Source organism: Hyperolius riggenbachi, chromosome 2 (genome assembly GCF_040937935.1).
Source record: "Hyperolius riggenbachi isolate aHypRig1 chromosome 2, aHypRig1.pri, whole genome shotgun sequence".
Lineage (NCBI taxonomy): Eukaryota > Metazoa > Chordata > Amphibia > Anura > Hyperoliidae > Hyperolius > Hyperolius riggenbachi.
In genome coordinates this window covers 212,059,064-212,084,837 of record NC_090647.1, presented here as the reverse complement: position 1 = coordinate 212,084,837, position 25,774 = coordinate 212,059,064, and the positions used below count along the sequence as shown (strand labels likewise).

Below are 25,774 nucleotides of genomic sequence, written 5' to 3'. Positions count from 1 at the left end.
TAGTTGTCTTTGAGTCACAGACATGCAGCCAGTGGAGTCATACCAGAGTCAATGTATCTGATCTGTGTGCTCATTCTGGACCAGTGAGGCAGAACATCAGCACAGAATTTGAAATAACAGTTCAGTGCCAGCTGTTTAGTGCCCAGTGTAGGCCTTGGCACTAGAATATTGAATAGGGAGGGGAAAGAGCTTACCGTTGAAACAAGCAGAGATTCAAGTGGTAAAAGGGAGAAGTACATTATGGCATCCAAAGGCTTATCTTTCATGTAAGCCCAGTGTTCAAATAGGACTTCCTGCTAGTTCTTAACTGGGTAATAGTGAAGAATTACAAAGATAATTTTACTTAATCCAGGTAACAAAGCCTAGCCAACTTCCACTTAAGCTAGCCATACGCTAGGTCAGTCATTTTTAAACAATGAGGAAGATAACTTACTGTGGGGTATATGTACCAATAACGACAGAAGATTTTTGTTTAAAAAAAAAAAAATGTAAATACTTTATTAGATACAAAATTTTCAACACATTAAAAGCTGCTTATCATTCGTATCTAGGTCAGTCATGATCCACGGTGCCAATCCAATCGTTCTCTATCGGACCGAAATTCGATAAAAAAAATAATGTTCAAAGCCTTTCCTACATGACATGTTCAGTCCCGACAGATTTTAGCAAAAATCTATGAACCACAGGCGCTTTACTGCTCAATGCAGTGTAAAGCTATGGACAAATCGCCCCCTTCTACTCCTGCCCTCTGAGTTTTATGACCTTTAATTAGTTATAAGTGAGAGTTACTGTGCAGTAACACAACTAAGTTCTCAGTAGGCTTGGGACAGTGCATAAACAAGTTTAAGATCTTTTCTGCAGCAGATTCCACCCAATCATGCTTGCTTATGGACTTCAGTGATTTTTAGCTCTCCGGAAGGTCATCCAGACAGGTTTTGGTTCATATGGGTGCAGGTGTCACCGGCCTCCCATAAGAGTTGTGTTGCTCTTGCCCAACTGCTGTTTTTATCCTATAGAGTTCATTGCAGAGGGATGCCCAACCCCTTCCATACAAAAGGATATGCTACTTGGCTGGGATTAATTACAACTGATCAGTTGAGGTGACAATTGTTTGAAATGTGTAACCAGCTTCACTCTTACCCATGTTCCAAAAAATATACAAGATTAGTTTTTACCTTGCTCATTCTTAATGAACATATTAATGTACATCATTATATATTATTTGTTTAACTTAAAAATGAATCAGACATTTTCTCCAATGATTTATTGTGACTCTGTAATTTGAAATTAGAAAGACCTACTATTATGAACAGCAAAGGGGATTCGCAGCAGTGCAATTATTAGAGAGATTCCAAACAGAAGGTGCTAATTATACCCACACATACATTTCCCCCTTGATATCAAAGTCCCAGTGTTTTACAAACAACATCCATGATGGTAAACAAACACCAGCTGCTTTTAATGATATGGCCAAGTAGACACATATCAAAGCAGATGTGAAAATTCTAAGCTGGTCACATGGGTGGTCAGTTAATATTCTATGACATGAGTAAGTGCAGTTTTAGCTTTTCATAAGCACACGAGATGCACTGTACATATTTCATGTGAAAAACCTAGAGGAATATAAAGTGGAATGCAATTTGAACCAATCCGTTAGATTCTAGTGCTTAGTAGACAGTGAATGCTAACATTCAATAGGCTGTCATGGGTCATAGCTTTAGTCTTCCAAGTAATTCTGCTATAAGGACCCCTCTGTCAAAAAATAGAAAGCAGTTAAAATCTAACAGAACCAACAGCTTTTGGATTAGTCAATCTCCTCATGGAGGATTCTCAGTGTTTTCTATGATTTCAAAAGCATTTCCTGAATGGCAGTTGTTAAGTCTAAGTGACAAAACCATGTGCAAGTGAGTGTGCATGTTTGTTTGCGTGTGTGTGTGTGTGTGTGTGTGTGTGTGTGTGTGTGTGTGTGTGTGTGTGTGTGTGTGTGTGTGTGTGTGTGTGTGTGTGTGTGTGTGTGTGTAAAGCTTGTAGCTTACTATTTTTGCAGGTAAACTGCAGTTCAGGAAATGCTTCTGAATACAAACAAAACCCTGAGAATCCCCCATGAGGAGAGATGGACTAGTCCAAAACCTGTTGGTTCTGCCTGACTGCTTCCATTTTTCGCTGGAGTGGTCCTATAAGGCAAAAATGTAGAATAAACTGTAACATTTTCCAGAAATGAATATGAAGTGAATGCAATTCAACAATTCGCTCTTTTATATGTAGACCCAAAAGACTGTGATTATTGCTATAAAAGCTAAGATTTTATTTTCTTCTAAATTGTAAATAGGCTGGGAAAACCCCTGAATGCTTACTTCCACCATTACCTGTAGATCACAGGGATACACCTATAACTTTATAAGAACCAAGTACTGTATTTGGAAAGGAACAAAGTGCACAAACACTTTTGCTTTAAAGAGAACCCGAGGTGGGTTTGAAGAATATTATTTGCATACAGAGGCTGGATCTGCCTATACAGCCTAGCCTCTGTTGCTATCCCAAACCCCCCTAAGGTCCCCCTGCACTCTGCAATTCCTCATAAATCACAGCCACGCTGCTGACAAACAGCTTGTCAGAGCTGGCTGTGTTTACATCTGTAGTGTCAGTCTCAGCTGCTCTCCCCGCCTCCTGCAGAACTCCAGTCCCCGCCTGCATCCCTTCCCTCCCTGCTGATTGGAGGGAAGGGTTGAGGGCAGGGACCGGAGCTATGCAGGAGGCGGGGGAGCAGCTGAGACTGACACTACAGATGTAAACACAGCCTCACAGCACGGCTGTGATTTATGAGGGAGTGCAGAGTGCAGGGGGACCTTAGTGGGGTTTGGGATAGCAACAGAGGCTGGGCTGTATAGGCAGATCCAGCCTCTGTATGCAGATAACATTCTTTAAACACACCTCGGGTTCTCTTTAATACATAATATACACCAAACTTTGAAAACTAGAAACATTTATGCTGGCTACAAAAGTGATGGAAAATATGTTTCAAGGGGTCTAACACCTGGAGGGGGGCATGGCAGAGTGGGATACATGCCAAAACTCCCCGGCAAAAAATCAGGATTTGACGCAAAGCAGCGTTTTAAGGGCAGAAATCACACTGTTTTGCTAAATTGGAGGCCTGATGTGCTTTAAAACATCTTGCATGTGTATACATCAATCAGGGAGTGTAATTAGTGTACTGCTTCACAGTGACAGACCAAACTCACTGTGTAACGCACCGCAAACAGCTGTTTGTGTAGTGACGGCCGTCCTGGACTGGTGCGCATCATGGCCAGAGTGCAGGCGAAGGCGGTTTTCAAGCCCATATGGTCGGGCTGAGGTAGCTCAATGACAGAACAACAGTGAGTGTCCAGCTGATCGAATTTGGTCTGTCTACAATGAAGCAACGACCTTATTATATTTTCTTGGGTCAGGTGTGCCCCCCAACCCCAACACACTCATATAGCCGGCGGTCATTGCTTCATTGTGATACGCAAGCCCCTTCACCGCGGCAAGGTAACGATCATGAAGGGGAATTGACACATGTACATGCCTTTTGTTTTGTTGTTGCAGCTGCAGGGCAGCCAGAAAAATTAGCTAGGCATGTACACGCATCAGAAAAATGATTATAGCGGCCGCTGCTAGCAGCTGCCTTAAAAATTCAGGAATCCGCCTGGCGTCCTGGACCCTGTTGGTGGTGGCGGAGAAGGCAGTCAAGCGGCCTGCAGGCAGAGATGCTGTGTGGGGAGTAGGACCGACTTAGTCTTGGGGCAGGCAGCCAGTCACACGGCGTGCAGGAAGAGATGCTGTGTGTGGGGACTGACTTAAGGCCCATACACACGTCGGATAGTCTGTATACACGCCCGATTTAGCAGGCGAACGACGGGACGTTCAAACGACCCGTCGTTCGCGGAAATCCGACTTGTGTATGGGCCTTAAGTCTTTGGGCGGGCAGTAACCCTCCGGGATCCATGCCTTATTAATTTTGATAAAGGTGAGGTACTGAACACTTTTGTGACCTAGGCGACTTCTCTTTTCAGTTACAATGCCTCCAGCTGCGCTGAAGGTCCTTTCTGACAGGACGCTTGAGGCAGGGCAGGACAGAAGTTGGATGGCAAATTGGGACAGCTCTGGCCACAGGTCAAGCCTGCGCACCCAGTAGTCCAGGGGTTCATCGTTGTTCACAGTGTCTACATCCACACTTAAGGCCAGGTAGTCAGCTACCAGCCGGTCGAGGCGTTGGTGGAGGGTGGATCCGGAAGCGCTAAGTCGAGGCATTGAACTAAAGAATGTCTGTATGTCCGACATCACCATGAGATCGCTAGAGCATCCTGTCCTTGCCTGCGTGGACATGGGAGAAGGTTTACTGGCAGTGGTACCTTTATCCCGTTGTGCTGTGACATCACCCTTAAAAGCACTGTAAAGCATAGTTGCCAGCTTGTTCTGCATGTGCAGCATCCTTTCTGCTTTCAGGTGAGTTGGTAACATGTCCGCCACTTTGTGCCTATACGATGGTCTAGTAGCGTGGCCACCCAGTACAGCTCATTCCCCTTGAGTTTTTTTATACGGGGGTCCCTCAACATACTGGGCATCATGAAAGACGCCATCTGCACAAAGTTGGATAGAGACGTACTATCCAATTCCTGTTGCTCTACCTCAGTGATGTCAGGAAAGTTCTCCTCCTCCCCCCAGCCACAAACAATACCACTGGAGTGTTGAGCAGCACAAGCCCCCTGCGATGCCTGCTGCCTCCTCCTCCTCCTCAAAAAAAAAAAACACCTTCCTCATCATCTGACTCCTCTTCCCAATCCCCACACGACTCTTCCTCCTCCTCTTCCTCCCCCCTCTGTGCTGCCGCAGGTGTTGAGGAAACATCTGGTTCTGATGAGAATTGATCCCACAACTCTTCCTCCTGTAACTGTTCCTGTTCACGCTCATCCACAGCTTGATCCACCACTCTACGCACGGCACGTTCCAGGAAGAAGGCATACGAGATCAAGTCGCTGATGGCGCCTTCACTGCAACTCACCATGTTTGTCACCTCCTCAAACGGCCCCATGAGCCTGCAGGCATTTCGCATGAGTGTCCAGTTCTTCGGCCAGAACATCCCCATCTTCCCAGAGCATGTCCTTCTACTGTAGTTGTAGAGATACTGAGTGACGGCTTTCTCCTGTTGTAGCAGGCGGTTGAACATCAGGAGGGTCGAATTCCAGCGAGTCGGGCTATCGCAAATCAAGCGCCTCACCAGCAAGTTGTTTCTCCGCTGAATATCGGCCAAGCGTGCCATGGCCATGTAAGACCGCCTGAAATGCCTACACAACTTCCTGGCCTGCTTCAGGACGTCCTGTAAACCTGGGTACTTACACACAAATCTCTGGATTACGGGATTGAGCACATGTGCCATGCAGGGTACATGTGTCAACTTTCCCAAATTCAAAGCCGAAATGAGATTGCTGCTGTTGTCACACACCATGTTGCCGATCTCCAGTTGGTGCAGGGTCAGCCACTGACCCCCCTGTTTGTTCAGAGCAGCCAGGAGAGCTGCTCCAGTGTGACTCTCCGCTTTGAGGCAAGACATGTCTAAGATGGCGTGACACCGTCGTACCTGGCAGGCAGCATAGGCCTTGGGAGCTGGGGCTGTGTAGCTGGAGAGGAGATCGCAGCACCAGTAGAGTTGCGCTGCCACTGAGCCAAGGAGGAGGAGGAGGATGACAGCGAAGAGGATGTAGCAGGAGGAGTAGGAGGAGAAGAAGAGGAGGTGGCAGCAGGCCTGCCTGCAAGCCGTGGAGGTGTCACAACTAGGTCTGCTGCACAGCCACATACTCCCTGCTTGCCATCGGTCACCAGGTTGACCCAATGGGCTGTGTAAGTAATGTACCTGCCCTGACCGTGCTTGGGAGATCAGGCATCCGTGGTCAGATGGACCCTTGACCCAAAGCTGTGTGCCAGAGATGACACCACTTGCCTTTCTACTTCACGGTACAGTTTGGGTATCGCCTTTTTTGAGAAATAATTGCGGCCTGGTATCTTCCATTGCGTTGTCCCGATGGCCACAAATTTTCAGAAGGCATCAGAGTCCACCAGCTGGTATGGTAACAGCTGGCGGGATAACAGTTCTGCCAAGCCAGCTGTCAGACGCAGGTCAAGGGGGTGACTGGCAGACATTGCCTTTTTCCGCTCAAAGATTTCCCTCACGGACACCTGGCTGCTGCTGTGGGCAGAGGAGCAGGAGCTGCTCAAAGTGAGAGGTGGAGTGGAGGAGGTTGGGTCCTTGCTGAGTTCAGGAAAGAGTAGGAACAAAAAGTCCAAAAGAATTCCATTTGTTTTACACTATAGTCATCTCTCTAGAAAAATAAGAGGGATAGTGTGTAAGTTTTGGCCTATCCTACAGAAAGATTCAGAGGTTGGTTCTCTCTTTAAAGAGGCCGGACGGTTGCCAATTTTGTATGCAAACGGGACTTGTATATGCTTTAAAATGCCCCTGTGGGCTGGTGTATGTAGGGGGGACCACCCGCAATGTAAAAGTTCGCATCCAGGAACACAGAAGGAGCATTGCGGACTTTTACAAAAATCCTGACAAACAGAATGTCCCTGTGGCTAGACATTTTAATCAAGCCGGACATTCAGTGCCTCAGTTGAAATGGATGGTAGTGGATTCCATCCCCCCTCTTAGACGAGGAGGGGATAGGGAGAAGGTATTACTCCGCAGAGAGGTTGAGTGGATAAGGAAACTAGATTTTGTGAATCCTAGAGGACTAAATGAAAATGTGAGTTTCAAATGTTTCCTTTAATTTTTTACAAGAATGTTTCCTTTAATTCTTTACAGGAAAGAATTCTAATGTGGGCCTCTATAAATTGCGGGAAATGGATGACCCCTCATCTTGTTATTGCAGGGTAGACGGTATAGTAGTTCCCTGTATAAGGATTTGGATACTGTACATATTAATTTTATGTCACATGCAATGCAATTAATTATGTAGGACTTCCTGTGGACTTTCAGGGGGTTGTACTTCTTGTGGGTGGTCCTATATAAGGGGTGGTGTGGTGGTGGGTGGTTACACCTGATGAAGGGTCAGAGTACCCGTAACATGTAGTGTGTGCAGTTGCTCGAATAAAGAAGTCAAACGCAAGTTTGGAGCCTGTGGAGTGCCTTCTTCTACAAAGTGGATTATATTGTTGGCAGGAGTTGCTACCTTGTCAAGTGATAGCAAAGGTGAGACTCATAGGAGCTAAGATTGAACTGGTGGTATATTACACTGCTTGCGGTCAAGTAGGTGCACTGAACAGGTTACAGGTATGCACTGCAGTAATTGGTATTACAAATGTGCAGCTGTCACACACACACACAGGTACCGTGAACAGGTGCAATGACTAGTGGTATTAACAATGCGTGCTCTCACGTAGGTAGGTAGGTAGATTCACTGAACAGTGAACAGGTACAGTGATTGGGATTACAAATGTGCAATTGCCTGTCACACACACAGGTAGTCACTGAATGTGCTGGGCCTGGCAGTGGCATAGTAGGAATTGCCACCAAGGGGCCAAAGGCCAGCTGCGACTGACTGACAGGGCTGTATTTAATGCAAGTGGGCCACAAGAAAAAAAAATAGATCACAAGAACAAGATTAGCTCTCAAAAGAGCTGTTTAGGGGTGCTTTTTTTAGCAATAAGAATCAGCAAGGAGCAAGCTAACAAGCCTACAAGAGCCTAACAAAGCTTTCCCAATGGCTTTCTCTGCAGCAGCTCTCCCTTCTCTAATTACTGCAGGCACACGAGTGAGTGAAATGCCTGATGCTGCCTGCCTTTTATAAGGGGGGCTCCAGGAGGGAGTGTCGCCTGATTGGCTACAATGTGCCTGCTGACTGTGATGTAGAAGGTCAAAGTTGACCCTAATGATGTAGTATAGAGGCGGACCGAACTTCCGAAAAAGTTTGCGGTTCTCCGCGATCACGAACCACAGAAGTTCGCCAGTTCCCGACCGCCGGCGAACCGTTCGGGCTATCTCTATCTCTGACTGGGCTCTCTGTACACATAGAGTTAATGATGCACTGTGAAGGGAACCCCCCCCCCCCCCTCATGGCTGAGTCTGCTGTCAGAATTTCAGCAGACTGCCATCAGAAAAGTGGGAAAGGGATTAGATAACAGTAAACAGAGAGATAAGGATTCAGATTTATGCACAGACACTTACAGCACTTCCCAAACATTTCCTATCTCAATTGAAAAAAACATGTCAATTAATAGCGTCCCTTTAAGTTAAGGAGAGATCTCTAAAGCCCAATCTACACGATACGATTCTTTGTACAATTCAATTACGATTCTATTTACGATCCGATTAAATCCGACATGTCCGATAAGGATTCGAATCAATTCAAAACAATGGCAAATCGAATTGAATTTGAATCCCGATCGGACATGTCGGATTTAATCGGATCGTAAATCGAATCATAATCGAATCGTACAAAGAATCGAATCGTGTAGATTGGGCTTAAAGTTAACGTTTCAATCCTTAAAATAACTCCAGAATACTAAAGTTAAAGACAGGCTGTTAATTAACTGCATGTGAAAATAACTACAGAGGAGGTAACTTAAAGTGAACCTCCAGACTAAAAATCTACTCAGCAGCACTGAAAAGGCTTGGTGTTTCTTTAACAGGTTCACAGCATCAGAACTTTGTTTTTCATACTCAAGCCTAATTTTTAACTGCTTAGAAGCTAAGCTCCTCCCCATCAAAGAAAACTGCCCGGGCATTTTTCCGCCGATGCTGTGCAAAGCATGATGGGATTTCTGATGTTGTTGTTCTCGTTGCCTGGCGCACGCAGCTGGGAGGGGTGATCAGGACACAGGACAGTTGGAACTGTGTCTCATGCTCCCTGTCACCTCCTTTCAATCAAAAAGGTGGCTGTCCTCATGAAATCACAAACCTTTGCCTGTTTTTTTAAAAAAGGGTGGGTAAGAGATTATACTACCTATCTATTTTAATTAACATAGCTAATGTAACTTAAGCCTCCTGGCGGTCTAATTAATTTCGCCAGGAGGGAGCGCAGCAGTTTTGTTTGTTTTTTAAAATCATGTAGCGAGCCCAGGGCTCGCTATATGATAGCCGCTGCTCAGCGGCATCCCCCCGCCCGCTTTGATCGCCTTCGGCGATCTCCGATCAGGAAATCCCGTTCAAAGAACGGGATTTCCTGGAGGGCTTCCCCCGTCGCCATGGCGACGGGGCGGGATGACGTCACCGACGTCGTGACGTCATTGGGAGTCCCGATCCACCCCTCAACGCTGCCTGGCACTGGGGGGGGGCTGCGCGGCGCGACGGAGAGCGGCGATCGAGCACGGGGCGGCGGCGATCGGTGTGCTGACGTAGCTAGCAAAGTGCTAGCTGTGTGCAGCAAGAAAAAAAAAAGTAAGCAAATCGGCCCAGCAGGGCCTGAGAAAACCTCCTGCGCGGCTTACCCCGAACTATGTTCGGGGTTACCGCCTGGAAGGTTAATGACAGTATGTTTGTTTAGGCTGAAAGCGGATCCGAGATGAAAAACTAACTATAACAAGTAACTTGTCTATATATCTTATCTAAAGTTTAGCTAGTTTACACAGCATATCTGGCTGCAAACAGCTTCAAAACATTATGATTATTTATTACTGTGATACAATGAGGGCAGCCATGTTCTGTTTGTCACATTGTCACAGCCTGGAGGGCTGGAGATGCTACCAGCTTGCATGTGTGTAAATTCAGTCAGCAGCCACTGAATATACCCTCTGATGAAGGGAAACCCCCGAAACGGCGCTGTCAGGGTATTAACCCCTTAGGGATCACCTTGTTTGCTGCTATCTATGTTATCTATGTGATCACGTTGCCTCTGTTTATACTAGTGTATGTTACCATGCGACTGTGTACACATAGATCTTTGGTGTTTATCACCCTCATGCTGCCTAATAAGGCTCTTTATCCCAGGGGATACATGATTTGCTCCCATCTATTGTGTATATTCATGCTGTATATCTTTGTCTGTTTTTGGCTAATGCCAATGTTGTACACTACCTTTTTGATTCAATACAAACCTTTATGCATTTGACCTTGTTGCTGGTGTGCAAGTCATTTATCTTTCTATGTATGTGTAGGGCTATGTGTATAGTCCGGTTTACAGACTTATGCACCCACTTGTTACTCATGTTTTATACCTATATATTAGGTGTGTGAACCAGGTGTGCTAACCTTTTTCATTTAAATTGTAAATTCAGTCCCCTCTCCTCCTCCTGCCTCCCCGCTACCTCTGAAATCAATGGCTAGTAACCGCCTCCTCCTGCCCAGACTGAGCTCCCATAAGCCCTTGCTACAGTGCCAAGGCACAAAAGGAGCTGTGGGCGTGGCTTGTTTCGTTTATAGGGAATTAGAGTATTAAAACAAAACAAAAAAAGTATTTGGCTTCAGGAATGCCCTATAAACTATATGAAAGGAACACAATTATGCAATGAGTAAAAGTTTATCTCGGATCCACTTGAAGTTTTGTCTTTAAGGACTGAAGTGATAACATAACTCACTCACTGTGAAAAATTATCTCTACACCTTAATAAGGCAAGATAGCTGTGTGGTGGTAAGTTTTCTCTTGCCTTATTATCGCAAGCATGATCTTAGTGAATTGAGGCCAATATTATTCGGCAGCAATTAAAAATGGTTAAAGGGAACCCGAGGTAAGAGTGGTATGGAGGCTGCCATATTTATTTCCTTATAAACAATGCCAGTTGCCTGGTAGCCCTGTTGATCTTTTGGCATAAGTAGTGTCTAAATCAAAACCCTGGAACAAGCATATGGCTAATCCAGTAAAACCAGAGTCAGCTGAGTCAGAGTAACTGATCTGGTGCATACTTGTTCAGGGTCTATAGCAAAAAAGTATTAGGGCCCGTTTCCACTATTGCGGTTTCCGCCGCGATTCCGCAGAGTTTCCCCACACATGAATCGCACGGGGAAACTCTGCCATAGGGGATAACGGCGCTGCGGCCGAATCGCTTGCGGGAGCGATTCGGCCGGAACCCCCCGCAGATTTCGCGGAGGAGGCTGCGAATCCCATAGCCGTGTATGGCACGGCTCATGGGATTCGCCTGCGATCCCGCCAACCTGCTCAGTGCCGGCGTGCGTCTGAGAGACGAACGCTGCACTAGTGGAAACGAGCCCTTAGAGACGCAGGATCAGAAGGAATGCCAGGCAACTGGTATGGTTTAAAAAGGAAATAAATATGGCAGCCTTCATATCCCTCTTACCTTGGGTTCCCTTTAATAAGATACAAATGGTTTTGAGCTAATACAAATGTTATGTAAATTTTATGCAGCTTGTACTCTTAATTGCAATCACTTGCCAGTATAAAAAAAAAGTTGTTTCAGCGACATGGTATGAACAAGGACACAGAATTATCAGCAGATTCATCATTTATCACATGTGTGAAAAATATAAATTTTTTATTATTTATTTATTTTTGCCCTTTAGCTCAAGAAAACTAACTTATAACTTAACATTTTCAAGTAGGTAAAGAAAAACTAAGAAAAAAGTAGCCCAGGACACATCAATGTTTCAAGTCTCCCACTGTACAATGACATCCCATTAAATATTGTTTATAAAGCTATTAATAAACATTCCTCCTGCCCCTAGATATGTCTGCCATGGTCTGGCTCAATAACCTCTTACTGAGGTCCAGCTCATCAGAGGCATTGATTTCTCTGTCCATTTTATGTTCTCAGATGACATCTCTGGACAGCTTTTTTTTTTAATTTTTTTTAACTGTGTACTCCCTACTAGACCTTTCCAATATATATTTCATATAGATTCTATCCATATTTCTGAAACAACCCTAGGCACTTATTTATGATGTATTAACAATTTCCAACCAATTACATTCGCTGCAGTGTACTAATTTTCCATCTGCTTCCGCAACCACTGGTAATTATATTGGCTATAATGGTTTGCGTGTGGGGGCGAGATGCGAAGGGAAGGCATGAATCACTATGAGCGAATACCATGGCAAAGCTCTGTCATTTCAGCTTTACTAATAAAATTTCCCATGTGGGGCTCCTAAACAAATTATAATCCTCAAAAGGGCATAGGAAGCTCCCCACAGCGGTAATGGACATAAACAACTGTACAAAAATAAAACAGCATGACCAACATAGGGCTTCCAACAAGGTGAGCACCCAAACATGCAGACTGGTGGTCAGCAGGAAGACAGCCAGCGAGGGAATGCCTACTCTCTGTTCAGGCAGCCAGTCCATATGTCAAGGTTTTGCCAGTTGCTGCAAAGAGTGTATGGAGAATGCTTGGTTGAGGCCTCTTGCACACTACATGCGATTCTGATTTGCGATTTTGACGTGATTTTTCATGCAATTAAAATTTTGCGATTTTTAATTGGTACTGCATGCTGCATTTTTTCTGCGTTTTTCTATTTGAAAAACGCCGGGCGGATCGCTCAGATGAAAAGGAAGAATAGAATAAAATTGGGTAGCCAGAATAGAGGATTCAACTTTGTATTCAATTAATCTGAGATAATAACAAAGGTAATAAGGGATAAATGGCCTGTCTTATCTTTGGAGGAATATTTATGATCTACTCTAGGTAAAAGCTGCATAGGAGTGGTGTTATGTTTGTTTGTTTGCATGGATTATCTTGCCTGTATGTTATTTAGGGGGCATGGACTGTGCTGCTTGCGTGTTATTTGGAGAGTGTGAATGCTGCTGCTTGCATGTTATTTGGTGGGTGTGGATGGTAGAGCTGTATAATATATGAGGTGCTGCCTGTGCGTTAAGGGGGGTGCAGATGATGTTGGTTATATGCTATTTAGGGGACATGCATATGCTGGCCTGGTTATAGGGCTGTCACTGTTAGGCTCCCTGCACACTGCATGCGATTCCGTTTTTTAATTGTTTTTTACATGCGATTCCGGTTTTTAATTGTTTTTTACATGTGATTCCGATTTTTAATTGTTACTGCATTTTTTTGTTCACAGCATTCAGGGAAATATATATATATATACTGTATATACCGTGGCTTGCAAAAGTATTCGGCCCCCTTGAAGTTTTCCACATTTTGTCATATTACTGCCACAAACATGAATCAATTTTATTGGAATTCCACGTGAAAGACCAATACAAAGTAGTGTACATGTGAGAAGTGGAATGAAAATCATACATGATTCCAATAATTTTTTACAAATCAATAACTGCATAACTATTCAGCCCCCTTTGGTCTGAGTGCAGTCAGTTGCCCATAGACATTGCCTCAATGAGTGCTAATGACTAAATAGAGTGCAGCTGTGTGTAATCTAAATGTCAGTACAAATACAGCTGCTCTGTGACAGCTTCAGAGGTTGTCTAAGAGAATATTGGGAGCAACACCACCATGAAGTCCAAAGAAGACACCAGACAGCTCAGGGATAAAGTTATTGAGAAATTTAAAGCAGGCTTAGGCTACAAAAAGATTTCCAAAGTCTTGGACATCCCACGGAGCACTGTTTAAGCGATCATTCAGAAATGGAAGGAGTATGGCACAACTGTAAACCTACCAAGACAAGACCATCCACCTAAACTCACAGGCCGAACAAGGAGAACGCTGATCAGAAATGCAGTCAAGAGGCCCATGGTGACTCTGGACGAGCTGCAGAGATCTACAGCTCAGGTGGGGGAATCTGTCAATAGGACAACTATTAGTCATGGACTGCACAAAGTTGGCCTTTATGGAAGAGTGGCAAGAAGAAAGCCATTGTTAACAGAAAAGCATAAGAAGTCCCATTTGCAGTTTGCCACAAGCCATGTGGGGGGCACAGTAAACATGTGGATGAAGGTGCTCTGGTCAGATGAGACCAAAATTGAACTTTTTGGCCAAAATGCAAAACGCTATGTGTGGCGAAAAACTAACACTGCACATCACTCTGAACACACCATCCCCACTGTCAAATATGGTGGTGGCAGCATCATGCTCTGGGGTGCTTCTCTTCAGCAGGGACAGGGAAGCTGGTCAGAGTTGATGGGAAGATGGGTGAAGCCAAATACAGGGCAATCTTGGAAGAAAACCTCTTGGAGTCTGCAAAAGACTTGAGACTGGGGTGGAGGTTCACCTTCCAGCAGGACAACGACCCTAAACATAAAGCCAGGGCAACAATGGAATGGTTTAAAACAAAACATATCCATGTGTTAGAATGGCTCAGTCAAAGTCGAGATCTAAATCTAATCGAGAATCTGTGGCAAGATCTGAAAACTGCTGTTCACAAACACTGTCCATCTAATCTGACTGAGCTGGAGCTGTTTTGCAAAGAAGAATGGGCAAGGATTTCAGTCTCTAGATGTGCAAAGCTGGTAGAGACATACCCTAAAAGACTGGCAGCTGTAATTGCAGCAAAAGGTGGTTCTACAAAGTATTGAGTCAGGTGGCTGAATAATTACGCACACCCCACTTTGCAGTTATTTATTTGTAAAAAAATGTTTGGAATCATGTATGATTTTCGTTCCACTTCTCACGTGTACACTACTTTGTACTGGTCTTTCATGTGGAATTCAAATAAAATTGATTCATGTTTGTGGCAGTAATGTGACAAAATGTGGAAAACTTCAAGGGGGCCGAATACTTTTGCAAGCCACTGTATGCACACAGTATATATATATATATATATATATATATATATATATATATATATATATATATACACTATAGTGATACTTTGGGGAAAGGAAATGCCAAGCAAACACAGGTCTGAAAGTCCTGGCCACAACAATTGACCAACAATTAACAAGGAAAGGGGTAGGGAGGAAATACTGTGCTGCAGGAAGGGGAGTGAATAATTGCTGCACTTGGGGGCCTGGAGGAGTTATTGGTTGCACTTAAGGGACAGGAGGGGTTAATGGCTGCAATACTGTATGTAGTGCAGTCATTAACCCCTCCTGTGCCCTAAGTGCAGCCATTAACTTTGCTGAGTAGACTTATACTTGAGTCAATAAAAAAGCTTAAGCTTCCAGCTTAAGAGGGTTGACAATTGGAGTCGACTTATACACGAGGTCAACTTGTATTCAGGTATATACGATGTAGATATATATTCACTCTCCCCTCTAGTCTCCTCCCTTGTTATCCTCTGTATTTTACAACTCCAAGCAGTTGGCAGCACACCTGTTCCTTTCTATTCTCTGTTGGATATACTGTCTGTGCTCCCCTTTCTGGAAGTGGGTCACCTTTTCTACATATCTCTAACTTCGCGGTGCCATCTGTCTTCAAAAGTTGCCTGGCTTGCAAACATAGCTGTGTTTGTTTTATGAGTACAAATAAGTGTTTCACCTGTCCAAGCTCTTCATTCAGATCTGAGGTGTTCACAAGAGGACCTTCTCCTGTTGACTCATCAAACATCTCCTCATCCCATGTGAGGAAATAGGAGCCCAGGAATTTCTGCATTTCCACTGTGACGTACATAGAAACAGGGATAATGTAGTTGAAAAGTACCATAAAAGCCAGAAAATCTGTGAATGCTCTGATTAACTGCAACGGCACAAAACAGACAAAATGACATAAATCCAATGTTGCCACAGCTGCAGAGGAGAACACACATTAATGCAATATAATGCTGCAGGAACACTGAGAAAAGGCAATGCAGACAGAGGAAAAAGAGCACAGCAAAGAAAGCAGCAGAGGAAACATAACAAAAGGAAAAACAAGAAGTGAGATTGAAAACAGAAGCACGAGGCAGAAACAAGCCATACATAAAAAGAATCCTCCTTACCAGATGTCTTTGTCTTTCAGAGTTTGTTTTTTGGTTGTACCAAGGCTCATCACGGTACGCTTGGCTCTGCCACACATATTTCAGCACAGTGTTTATTAAGGCTTTGCTGATGAGAATACACAAGTATACAATAAGGTAGGCATTCATTGACCTAGAAAGAAAGGATCAGATCACAGATGAGCTATATTTGTAACACAGTAAATCCGTATATCATCCATACATCCAAGACTACAGACTATTTTTAGTAACAAACTTCTGAAATCGCAGGGCAGCTTGCTTAGTATATTCTGAGCCACAGTAGTTTTATGTAAAGGGTTTAAAGATACTGTGTTCCTCAATGCAGAGTATATATAGGGCATGGGTGCATGTTTTCATAACAGTCGTACACAACATTATTTTTTGTCTATTATGTTGGAAAATGTTCCTAGCATTAAATAAAGAATGTATGCATAGTGCATATTGCATGAGTGCATTTGTCAATTTCTTATCATTGCCAAACCTTAAAGGGCCCATACACTGGTCGATTTCAGAATCGATCAAAAATTGATTCTTTCAAATCTATCGATCGATCGATTTGTGGCTGAGTTCCATGGATTTGATCTGACAGGATGGAAGATCTAGGTCGATCCGCTGCTGGCAGCAGATCAATGGCCCAAAGAGTTGCATTGGATCTAATGGTGCAGTAATGCCTTTAGATTGATTTTCAATAGATTTCCAATAGATTTAATTCTGAAAACTATTGGAAATCTGTTCCTAGTATGTGGCTCACATCATATCAGCATCTGACAGAAATCTATGTGATGGTTCAATCTGCTGCAAATCTATCAGTGTATGGCCACCTTTAAGGCCTAAGCACACACTTCTGTTGCCCTGCAGCACAGGTAGCTGTATATTTTATACATGATGTTGAAGAGCTGATACCATTCATCTACACCACAGGTGCCGAACTCCAGGCCTAGAGGGCCAGATCCATGCCAGTGTTTAGGATGGACTAAGAAAGAGAGGAATGTGCTCTACCTGATGGACCACACCTTTCCTGATTCAGACCCATCAATTCATTTGAGCTGGGTCAAAAATATGTGAGGACCTCGACCCTAGAAGGACTGGTTTGACATCCCTGATCTACACTGTATAGGACAGCTTTGTCGTCAGAATTTGCTGCACAGAGGTGTGCCCATTAAACCACACTCTATGGAGTTTCTAGTGTCCCAGCGTATCATGCACTGAGACACGTTGCCAAACGTGAATTCAGCAGAGTGACAGTGCGCTAGGTCCTTACCGAATATTTTTTGTTTTGCTGCCTGGGAAAGGCTAATACATACTAGCGCTTAAGCTGGCCACAAGTAATACATTAAAATATTTCATTTTTATATGTTTCATCAGAAAGACTGGATAATTCTGATCATTTTTTTTTTGAAAATTGAATGGTGTAGGACAAAATTGTACATTTTTTTTAAACGCATTAATTTTTTTTCAGATTTTTCAATCAGTTTTTTGTATTTTTTTTTTGTGAGAATTGTGAGAAATTCAAACACAAATGCTTGATACATTTCAAATCAGATCTCTCAAAAGTTTTAATCAAAAAATCTATTGTAATTCTCCAAGTAAAAAAAAATAATACTAAATTGAATCATATGTCGCCACTTTTAGACTGATTGAAATAATTGTTTCAAATATTTTCAGGCACTTATGTCAACTGAAACAAATGATCTTCACAGAGAAGTATTTTAAATCGTGCACAGGTCTTAATACATCACATGACCGACATGCCAAAAAATCTTGGAAGTCTTACCACTTTAGTATTGAGGATGCAAAAAGTAAAAGTGTAACATAAAAATGATTTTTATGTGTGCGTCTTAGGGTTGATTTACTACAGCTGGAGAAAAGTGAAACCTTAAAGAGGAACTATAATGAAAAGAACATAATTCATAAAATTGCTTTTTAATTTTTAAACAATATTCATATATAAATTATTTAATCAGTATTTGCCCATTGTAAAATCCTTCCTCACCCTGATCTGATTCTGAAATTTATCACAGTTGGTGACATCCTTAATCCTGTCAGGTGTATTTCTGCGGAATGTGTGTTTACTGAGAGTTCTGAAGCCAGTAAAAAAGGTATCTGGTTTAAGAATGCTCTGTGAGGAGAATTCTGCATAGTCTAGGGCAGGGGTGCCCACACTTTTTCGGCTCGCGAGCTACTTTAAAATTCGCCGAGGCCAGGAGATCTACCGACGTTTTAAATGCACCAACCCCCCCCCGAAACGTAGCTAGGTACAGGTCCCCTCAGTACAGGTTAGCTAGGTATAGGTCCCCTCAGTACAGGTTAGCTAGGTATAGGTCCCCTCAGTACAGGTTAGCTAGGTATAGGTCCCCTCAGTACAGGTTAGCTAGGTATAGGTCCCCTCAGTACAGGTTAGCTAGGTATAGGTCCCCCTCAGTACAGGTTAGCTAGGTATAGGTCCCCATCAGTACAGGTTAGCTAAGTATAGGTCCCCTCAGTACAGGTTAGCTAGGTATAGGTCCCCTCAGTACTGGTTAGCTAGGTATAGGTCCCCCTCAGTACAGGTTAGCTAGGTATAGGTCCCCCTCAGTACAGGTTAGCTAGGTATAGGTCCCCTCAGTACAGGTTAGCTAGGTATAGGTCCCCTCAGTACAGGTTAGCTAGGTATAGGTCCCCTCAGTACAGGTTAGCTAGGTATAGGTCCCCCTCAGTACAGGTTAGCTAGGTATAGGTCCCCATCAGTACAGGTTAGCTAGGTATAGGTCCCCTCAGTACTGGTTAGCTAGGTATAGGTCCCCCTCAGTACAGGTTAGCTAGGTATAGGTCCCCCTCAGTACAGGTTAGCTAGGTATAGGTCCCCCTCAGTACAGGTTAGCTAGGTATAGGTCCCCCTCAGTACAGGTTAGCTAGATATAGGTCCCCCTCAGTACAGGTTAGCTAGGTATAGGTCCCCCTCAGTACAGGTTAGCTAGGTATAGGTCCCCTCAGTACAGGTTAGCTAGGTATAGGTCCCCTCAGTACTGGTTAGCTAGGTATAGTTCCCCTCAGTACTGGTTAGCTAGGTATAGGTCCCCCTCAGTACAGGTTAGCTAGGTATAGGTCCCCCTCAGTACAGGTTAGCTAGGTATAGGTCCCCCTCAGTACAGGTTAGCTAGGTATAGGTCCCCCTCAGTACAGGTTAGCTAGGTATAGGTCCCCCTCAGTACAGGTTAGCTAGGTATAGGTCCCCCTCAGTACAGGTTAGCTAGGTATAGGTCCCCCTCAGTACAGGTTAGCTAGGTATAGTTCCCCCTAAGTACAGGTTAGCTAGGTATAGGTCCCCCTCAGTACAGGTTAGCTAGGTATAGGTCCCCCTCAGTACAGGTTAGCTAGGTATAGGTCCCCCTCAGTACAGGTTAGCTAGGTATAGTTCCCCCTAAGTACAGGTTAGCTAGGTATAGGTCCCCCTCAGTACAGGTTAGCTAGGTATAGGTCCCCCTCAGTACAGGTTAGCTAGGTATAGTTCCCACTAAGTACAGGTTAGCTAGGTATAGGTCCCCCTCAGTACAGGTTAGCTAGGTATAGGTCCCCCTCAGTACAGGTTAGCTAGGTATAGGTCCCCCTCAGTACAGGTTAGCTAGGTATAAGTCCCCCTCAGTACAGGTTAGCTAAATATGTGCCTTCAGTACAGGTTAGTTAGGTATAGGGCGGGCACATGTAATCACTTACCTCCCTTCAACTGTGGAGGCTTGTCATCTCCCCGTACAGGCCTCCCCGTACAGGCCATGTGCAGCAGCGATGCGGGCAGCCATGACACCTCGTGCGCGCAGCCATGACACCTCGTGCATGCAGCCTTCATCACACAGGCTGCTGAGGGAGCGCTCCAATGGCCAGCGTGAGAGGAGGCGGAAGTGTTGCCAGCGCCGCCCCCAGCCATGACACTGCCGCCCTGGCCTCTCAGCCGCGCCTCTCTCCTCTCCTGAACAAATCAGCGGCCAGCAGCAGAATCTGATAGGACGCGGCCAAGCGGCCGCGTTCTACAGCTGCTGGCCACAAAATTCAATGGGATGCGGCCAGGAGGCCGCGATCTACCAATCAGGCGGTCGCGATCTACCGGTAGATCGCGATCGACCTATTGGGCAGCCCTGGTCTAGGGTTACATACCAATATACAGCAATATATAGATATGGTAGGTGGTTTTTTTATGCCAAAACCTGAAAAAATACTCTAAAAATTGGTTCCTAAATAATTTATTGCATTCAACGTTGTGCAACAATGCTGCCTCTTTAAAGTGGACCTAAACTCTTGCACAGGACAGAAGAAAAACAGAGCAATGCACCCTGTATGTATTTAGAGAGTTTAGCCTGTTTAATTCCCCCTCATTTGTGTCTAATCACAAGTTGTAATTTGATCATCCCCGTGTCACACGACTGCCTGTGGCAGATAAGTACATAAGCCATTTGAAAGCACAGGCTGTTAACAACATGTCTGCTTCCATGAATCTGGAAGTAGAAACAGTGCAGATTTATTGTAGGATCTGTATCAGCTGTAACAAAGACATTTTTTTTGTTTAAAGAGAACCCGAGGTGTGTTTAAAGAATGTTATCTGCATATAGAGGCTGGATCTGCCTATACAGCCCAGTCTCTGTTGCTATCCCAAACCCCACTAAGGTCCCCCTGCACTCTGCAATCCCTCAAACGACCGGTCGTTTGGACGTCCAAACGAAGGGTCGTTTGAGAAAATCCGACGTGTGTACGAGCCTTTATGCTGGGAATACACAATGTGTTTTTTGGGTCGATTTTCCATTCGATTGATTTACGATTCGTTTTTCCGCTCGATTCTCTTATCTTTTCTTAGCAATTTCCATTCACTTCTATGAGAAATCGAGCGGCAAAACGATGGAAAGTGAGATCGGACACGTCTGAAATTATCTATCGAACCATCTATCTGCCGCAAAAACGCATGGTGTATTCCCAGCATAACACTACTTGCTGCTATAACTTAAAAGGACCACTAACTTACAGTAATCATCTGAAAAACCTCCAGAACCTTGAAAATGCAGCCAAGGAGAAAAATAATGCGCCAAAACATGAAAACTGCGATCATACAGCTAAGTGTTTAAACTTCATGCGCATGGGTGTCTGTGACCTTCCCTTCATCTATTTCCTTTCAGTGTGGTCTCGAAAGCAACAGATCAGGTACCAGCATTCTCTACATACTTTGGGTGTGACTACAGACACAACTTAATGTTCTGATAAGACCGAGCAAAGGATTGCAAACTGCCATCTAAGAAAAGACCAGTTTTACTGGATCTTTTATGCTCTTTAGTGCCCTCCAACCTCAGTAAATCGCTGTCAACTTATTGAAAAATATATTATACTATTAATTCTGCAGTCAAAAAATTGCTGCCTTATATAAAACCACAACCATAGAATGGATTTAGAAATAACAATATTGCACATGCCGGCACAGAAGTTAAATTATAATGCCTAGAAGGCTGAAGGGGGTTACGGTATCTTTAGTGATATTACTACGTTGTCAGCTGCGGCCACAGACATAAATAATGCAGTAGAACACTTTACTTTTCAACAGCTGATCTTTTCTGTGATTTGGACTGGTAATTTAATGCCATCTTGGTTTCCATTCCAGTGTATATAGCAACACCTAGGAGAAGATAAGGACAGTAAGAGGAGATTGTTATTTGAGAGCCATGTGCAGGAAATTCTACTGAACTCAGCCCATCAAGGACAGACCCTTGCAACACAATGATTTCAAGAGTAACGACACCCACACTTTACCAACCCTCTACTGCTTTAGGGCCCATTCACACTTGAAAAGGGCAAAACGTCTTGCGTGGCTGTTTTTACCGCGATTATTGCAGTAAAATTACTGTACAAATCCATGTTTGATAAGCAATCACAATTAGCACTTCTATAGCATGCTAATCGCGATCGCTCCCCAATCGCCAAGAAATGCTGCATGTAACGCATTTGCGCTAATCACAAAACGCCCACGATCTGTTGCAATCGCGGAAATAAGACCACTGCCATATAGTCGCTATTGCACTAGCGCTTTAAAAAGCGCTAGCACTTTGGCTATTAGCGGTAAACGGCCGCTAATCGCACTAGTGTGAATGGACCCTTCTACTGAAATCCAAATGGCTTGCATAAAGAATTGAACAAAATCTCTTAATATCTTACAAGGTAAATGCAATGCTTAAATGGAACCTGAACCAAGTAAAATTATTTAAAATAACCACACGATGTACCTGCAAATGAATGTTATTTACTTACCTCGCCATCAGTTCCTCGCAGACGCTCATTTTCTTCTTACAACAATCCCTTCTAGTTCGGACAACATTTTGCCAGAACTGAAATATATCAGTTGCTGTCAGTTATAGCTAAAAGGACAACTGATGTGCAAGGTAATGTCCTTGTTTCCCTATGTCTCAAGTGGGCAATGTTACAGTTTAACAGTGTGCTGAACTGGGAGCTGTTAAAGGGTCATCACCATTTTTAAAGGATACCTGAGGTGACATGTAACATGATGAGATAAGACATAGGTATGTACAGTGCCCAGCACACAAATAACTATGCGGTGTCCCTTTTTTCTTTCTCTGCCTGAAAGAGTTAAATATCAGGTATGTAAGTGGCTGACTCAGTCCTGACTCAGACAGGAAGTGACTACAGTGTGACCCTCACTGATAAGAAATTACAACTATAAAACACTTTCCTAGCTGAAAATGGCTTCCAAGAGCAGGAAAAAAATAAAAATGGTCAATAGTTCATAAATGTTAGCTCTGGCAAACTTCAATGAATGTGTCATTGAGCAAAAATGATAAAACTGTTAAAATTTAAAAAGTAGATTTAAACATAAAATAAAACTGTGGAATATCCTAAAAAGTCATTTTGAGGAGAAGTATGATAGATACAATTGTGTATTTCATTAGTTTATTTTCGTCTCGGGTGTCCTTTAAAATGGAGGATGGAGAATTCCATTGATCACAGTGGACAAATGGGACACGGGAGAGGAGAAAGAGATGGATGTGTAGACTATGCGGGAGGCAAGTATGACCTGTGTAGTCAAGGGGTAAGATATGTTAGGCAGCAGTGACTGGTTATTTTCTGAAGGTAATGTTTTGGATGCAAGAAAAAAATAGGAAGGCAAAACAATCTGAACAAATCTGATGTGAAGCAAATTGTGATGGCTAGAGAACTGGGTCAGACCATCTTTACCAACAGATCTTGTGGGAGAATCCTGATACCCTGTGGTTAGTACCTAACAAAAATGGTCCAAGGAAAGCAGGACTGACAGGCAACTGGTATTGTTTAAAAGGAAAAAAAATGGCAGCCTCTATGTCCGTTTCATTTCAAGTGTGCTTTAAAACCCAACTCCACGAATACAGGTTATTTCAGTTCCTCAGGGCCCGTTCAAATCTTAAATCGCAAAACGCCAGTGGTAGCGGGAGTGATTTTCCCGCGATTAACGCGGGAAAAATAACTGGACACTGCGGCGATTTTGGAGCAATCGCGATTAGCGTGCTATGCATGCTAATCGCAATCGCTAATCGCCGGCAAACTGCTGCATGTAACACGCTGCATGTAACACACTGCCATGTGTTACATGCTGTAGCGTTTTTTACAAAACCGCTAGCGGTTTGCCTTGAGCGGGAATCGTGTGATTCCCGCTCAAGTGAGAACGGGCCCTCAAGGGTACCTGAACTGAAATGTGTTCATCAGATGAGATGAACATGTACAAACCCAATTCTACTTAGAACTAGGCAGTGCTCCTTTTTTCTCACTGTATGGGTTAAAAATCCAGAGCTGGTTGCAATTATGCATATTTAAAATTATTTCTAACGCCTAGAAAAACATAACTGGCTGTAAATTAAAAAGTAAAAGTAATTCCTAATAATCTTAAGGTGCCCATTAACAGTACAGTTTCCTGAACGACCAAACAATCAACCGGATCAGGTTCCATTAATGGTGTCTATTTAGGACGAACACTCACTCCATTGATCAATCTGTTTTCCAAACGATTATTTTAGTCTGATCCAACTGCTTATTATTTTCCCCTCCATTGGTGGGCCCAAACAATTGTTTCCGATCGATTGCAACGATCAAATCGGTGGTCGAGCATTCAGGAAATTGTACCATTAGTGGGCCCCTTTATGTTACCATATAAATTGTGTAGCACTGATGAATGTTACGTTGACTGAATACATGATACGTAACCATGTTACATTGGGCCTGATTCACAAAGCGGTGCAAACTGTTTAGCACGGGTGTGCTAAACATTTAGCACGTGAAGTGCCGATCGCGGACTTTTGCGCGTGCAAAGTGCCGCGATTCGCGCGATCGCGGACTTTTGCACGCGCAAAAGTCTGCGAACGGCACTTCACGTGCTAACTGTTTAGCACACCCGTGCTAAACAGTTTTCACCGCTTTGTGAATCAAGCCAATTGTCTGAATAGAAGTGTTGCACATACAGGATGGACACTAAGGAGGTTGAGAACAATGTGAACATATTTGTTTGAAAACAGAAAGAAAAAAAAAGCAGTGACAGGTGTGAGCACTGAAGTATAAAAGTCACCCCGAGTACCTTGGCCATTCTCTATATAGCTGCCTCGCCCTACTTACCAAATACCTTTTCTGTGTTTTTCAGAGTAGCACCACGAAGGAGCAGATTCTCTGAACCCAGAGGTCTAATGTAAAAGAGGAAATAGTAATAATAAGAAAAAGCAATACTATAGAAAAATATACCTGATAAATGTAGAAACACAATTACAGGAATGTTTATGGACTAACCTTGCAACAGTGTCTTCTGTTCCATTATAAATATGTATCCTCCCAACAAACCTACACAACAAAAGCACCACATGAAAGGTCAATACAAATGAATGCTAATGCTGTAATAATATTATTAACAAAATGTAAAATCCCATCTTAGGTCTCATTTATAAAAAGTGTCTGAAATTGTCTGCATCTTAACAGAGGCACCAGTCATTTTTCTAGTGTAGGCTGCTAGATAATGAGCACATGAAGGTATTATTAGAGCAAACCTGAAGCAAAAAAACCTTTTATGATATAATGAATTGCATGTGTAGTATAGATAACGAATAGAACAGTAATAGCAAATAAAAGAGTCTCATATTTGTATTTTCCGTTATCTAGCTTTTTTTATAACATTGCATCATTCTGTAATATTTGCAGTTTAGAAAGCACACTCTGTCTTTAAAGTTAAAAAAACCAAAGCACAAATAATGATTCTTTAAACTTTCCTGCAGTAAAACCTTATCTCAAACTGTCTCTCACTGTTTCTTGGCTGTTTATAGTGGATCCGAGGTGAACTTTTACTCATTGCATAATTTTGTTCCTTTCCTATAGTTTATAGGGCATTCCTCAAGCCAAATACTGTTTTGCTTTTGTTTTAATACTCTAATTCCCTATAAACTAAACAAACCACGCAGGGTTTCAGAGAGCCTTGGCAGTAGCAAGGGCTCATGGGAGCTCAGTCTGGGAAGGAGGAGGGGGAGGTGTTACTAGCCATTGATTTCAGAGGCAGAGGGGAGGAGGGAGGAGGGGATTAGGTTTTTTTCACAGGCTGAGTGCTCAAGATACAGATAAGCCTGCCTCTGTGTAGTGTTTACAAACAACATGGCTGCTGTCATTGTATCACAGGAAGAAAGTTGCTTGTTATAGTTAGTTTTTCATCTCGGATCCGCTTTCAGTGCTTCAGAAAACAGGAATGTATCCGACCCATGTTGGGTTGAAGAGCTCAGAGATGCTCTGTTGCATAGATAACAACTGACTTTTTTTTAACTCTTCCTGTACTGGAAAACAATATGTGACTCTTTTCTTTGCTACTAATGTTCTATTTTTCAGCTGTACTACACATAAAATTAATTCTAAGTGTATTTTTGCTTCCGGTTTACTTTCAGGGCAGCACACGTTTTATTTTTCAAACAACTAATTTTTCAAGTAGGTGCTGATCTTATAACATATAGAGCCATCTATGTGTGGCCAAGTGGCGTTATCCC

At 43.4% G+C, this 25,774-nt stretch overlaps 1 protein-coding gene across 8 annotated transcripts in view; it reads right to left on the bottom strand.

Annotated features, from left to right (window-relative positions):
* ATP11A (ATPase phospholipid transporting 11A) overlaps positions 1–25,774 on the bottom strand; it is a 230,613-nt gene that overhangs the window by 73,470 nt on the left and 131,369 nt on the right. For all 8 annotated transcript variants that reach the window (XM_068268061.1, XM_068268060.1, XM_068268064.1 and 5 more), the window contains exons 8-12: positions 24,543–24,593; positions 24,375–24,439; positions 21,318–21,399; positions 15,753–15,903; positions 15,314–15,511 (exon numbers count right to left, since the gene is read on the bottom strand). In XM_068268061.1, coding sequence (XP_068124162.1) covers positions 15,314–15,511; positions 15,753–15,903; positions 21,318–21,399; positions 24,375–24,439; positions 24,543–24,593 — 547 coding nt within the window. The remainder of the gene's footprint in view (positions 1–15,313; positions 15,512–15,752; positions 15,904–21,317; positions 21,400–24,374; positions 24,440–24,542; positions 24,594–25,774) is intronic.